This window comes from Mus musculus, chromosome 2 (assembly GCF_000001635.26).
Source record: "Mus musculus strain C57BL/6J chromosome 2, GRCm38.p6 C57BL/6J".
In the NCBI taxonomy this organism is placed as follows: domain Eukaryota; kingdom Metazoa; phylum Chordata; class Mammalia; order Rodentia; family Muridae; genus Mus; species Mus musculus.
The window spans coordinates 87,605,941-87,609,074 of record NC_000068.7 but is presented as its reverse complement, the minus strand read 5'-3'; the positions used below and the strand labels follow the sequence as shown (position 1 = coordinate 87,609,074).

The 3,134-nt window shown below is 32.0% G+C and overlaps 1 protein-coding gene across 1 annotated transcript; it reads right to left on the bottom strand.

The window, feature by feature from the left end:
- Positions 1 to 740: 740 nt before the first annotated feature.
- Positions 741 to 2,863, bottom strand: Olfr1130 (olfactory receptor 1130). The gene is made up of 2 exons (NM_146838.2): positions 2,786 to 2,863; positions 741 to 1,787 (listed from the first exon to the last, which is right to left on the bottom strand). Exon 2 carries the CDS (start codon positions 1,683 to 1,685, stop codon positions 741 to 743), a length of 945 nt encoding a protein of 314 aa, NP_667049.2. The 5' UTR covers positions 1,686 to 1,787; positions 2,786 to 2,863.
- Positions 2,864 to 3,134: the final 271 nt, after the last annotated feature.

Sequence of the window (3,134 nt, the reverse complement as noted above, 5' to 3'; positions counted from 1 at the left end):
GTTTTATTATTTTATATACTTGTTTTTAATATTCTGTAGTGTGAACTTTGTTGACAAACATGTCTTTTGAAATGCCAGAATGTTGGGTGCAACTGATTGAAGTTAAATGCAATAACTGAGTGATCACGAATCTTGTGCACTGAAAAAAAGCAGTTGGGAATACCAAAGCAGATTTATCATAGTTAATATTATGGCTAAATGATATACAGATTAACAATAGGTAGAAATATTTCTTTCATATTTATGATGTGACATATAAAGGAGTTGCCATACATAAAACTTGGAGACATAGTATATTAACATTAACTATCCCATTAACTCATTTAGCAACTCACTCAACATACATAGATAATAAAGTACTACTGTTAAATGTGAATAATGCTGAATAAAAATAACAAAAAATATTGGGATATTTATTGTTTAAATTGTTAAGATATCTATCTGTGCTTTTATGTCACAAGTTTCAAATATGAGGAATATGTTTCTATAAAATCTGTGATCAAATTGTATTTTATTCATATCAATATACACTGTTCTTTCACTACATTTTATTGAATTCAGACATATTTGCATGTATAGATTGTTTCAAAAGAGAATATATTTCAGGCTATTACTCAAAGCAGCACAGGCATTATAGAAGCATAAACTGATTATACTCCCATGAGAAGAACAAAAGCTGATGCTTTTCTTCAGTAACTGTGTTAAGAATCAATTCATCATTTGTTCCAGAGCTCTAAGCACTACTTGATACGTAACAATTTTCTCAGTGCAGCAATCACCTCCTTGTTTCTAAGACTGTATATCAGAGGATTTAACATGGGAGTCACAATGCTGTAAAACAGAGAGAATAGTTTGTCAGTTCCTGGAGAATGGGTGGACTTTGGCCTCAAGTAGGTAATAGTAGCTGATCCAAAAAACAAAAACACCACAAGCAAGTGGGAAGAACATGTTGAGAAGGCTTTTGCCCGTCCTGTGGCTGTTGGCAACTTCAGAATGGTGGCAATGATTTTGCCATAAGATGCAAGAATCAACATAAAAGGGACTGCAGCAAATAATATAGCCACTAAATAGACAGATAGCTCATTTATTGACGTGTCTCCGCAGGCCAGCTTGAGAATGGGTGGTATGTCACACAAGAAGTGGTTGATTTGGTTAGAATTGCAGAAATGTAGAGAAAATATCTGACAGGTTTGTCCTATCTGGACTGGGATGCCTCCAAGCCAGGAGGCTGCTGCCAGCTGAGTGCACTTTGTTGGGTTCATGACCAAAGGATAGTGCAGAGGGTTACAGATGGCCACATAGCGGTCATAAGACATCACAGCCAGCAGGAAACACTCAGTGGCTGCCAGCATAAGGAAGAAACACAACTGGGTGGCACAGCTGAGGACAGAAATCTTTCTCTCTTGAGTAGCAATGCTAAACAGAATCCTAGGGAGAGTGACTGAAACATAACAGATTTCCAGAGAAGAAAAATTTGCCAGGAAAAAATACATGGGCTTCTGTAGTGCAGGATCAATTCTAGTTATCACAATTATGAAACTATTTCCAACCAATATGATCAAGTAAATTATGGAGAACATCCCAAACAAAATCCCTTGTAAGTTAGGAAGGTCTGAAAATCCCAGGAGGAGAAACTCTGTCACAGTGGAAGCATTATCCTCTGCCCTGATTTCTGTGAATTTCATCTTTTGGATGATTCATAGAAAAATGACAAGAATTTTCTTGTCATTGGATTCATTTCATCGTGTATAAAGCAATGTTAATACCCTTTCGACATTTCCATTGCCCTTGAGGAAAAATTATATGCCATTATATCACATTTTTTAAATATTTATTCTGAAAAAGAATAAAAAAATTCATCCTATAATATTTTCTAATACACTAAATGTTGTGTATTTTGTGGAGTTTGATAGTAGCCCCTGTTAAATTAGTTTTATTCTTTTAAGCTACATAGGTATTCTCTGCTTATCAATATTTTAATAATTAATCTGTTTTTCAGATTGCACATTTCTACTTATGTGTATCTAAAATGTTTGCCTTTATTGCTATTGTTTCTGTCTGTTGAAAATCTTTAGAAAGCAAAATTAATTCTCAAACTAAGAAAGCCACTAGGATTTTCTAAAATACAGGCATTTATTTGTATTCTAGTACTTTATGCTCATTTATCTGTCATCTTCTTTAAAGGAACGTTTGCCTTTCCTATACTCTTATTTTAAGTAATGCATTTAACATGTAAATGTACACAGGGCTTATACTTTCTGATTAAATTTATAAAATGAGGAGACAAAGGCTGAAAGTCTTGTATGATTACATCAATTCAAAAAGTTTTTATTTGGGCAAAAATAATTAAAGCACACATAAATATGCTAATAATTGTATAATATTTTCATAATAACTTACCAGATTTAATTCTTAGCCGTTAGTTATACCTTTGACTACAATAAGTTACAGATATGTTTTAATGATGCTCATTCTTGACCATATTAAAATGTATATTTTAATGGCTCTGATCTCCAACTTTTTCTTATAAAACAGATAAATGTGTGAATATCTGAAATAAAGGCTTGCTTATAGAAAAATAATGTCTTTAAGTGAGTAAAATATCTAGACATGTGACAATGAAAAAATAAAACAATATTTGAAAGGTATAACATTACATACAAGATTCTTATCAATTGTTCAATTCCCTTTCAATGGATATTTAAAGCGAAAAGACAAGTTCTAGATATATATGATAGAAGGCAAATTTAGTTTGAGCTTATGTTAAGATAAATCTTACTCTTACCTGTATTAATTTATAAAAGACAGTGTTAAGTAAGTTTGGCTTTTAAGGCTTAAATAATTCTTTTACCTGTAACATGAAAACTCTTTCAAGCATCTAATGTCCTGTCAAACAGAAGTGCTGCTTAAGTAGGAAATTATCTTTACCCTGGGGAAACATTCCTTCCCCATGATACATTCTAATTCAAGAAAATTGTTCTTTCACTCATGAAGTTAAGCAAAAGAATATATAAATTAAATGGGAAAAATAAAATGAAACTGAAGGAAACTACTCCTTTAGCACATTCTGATTTTTATTTTCAGTTTGCTATTTTTAAAAAAACTATACATTGAAAGAAATCAGAAAGTTTAAA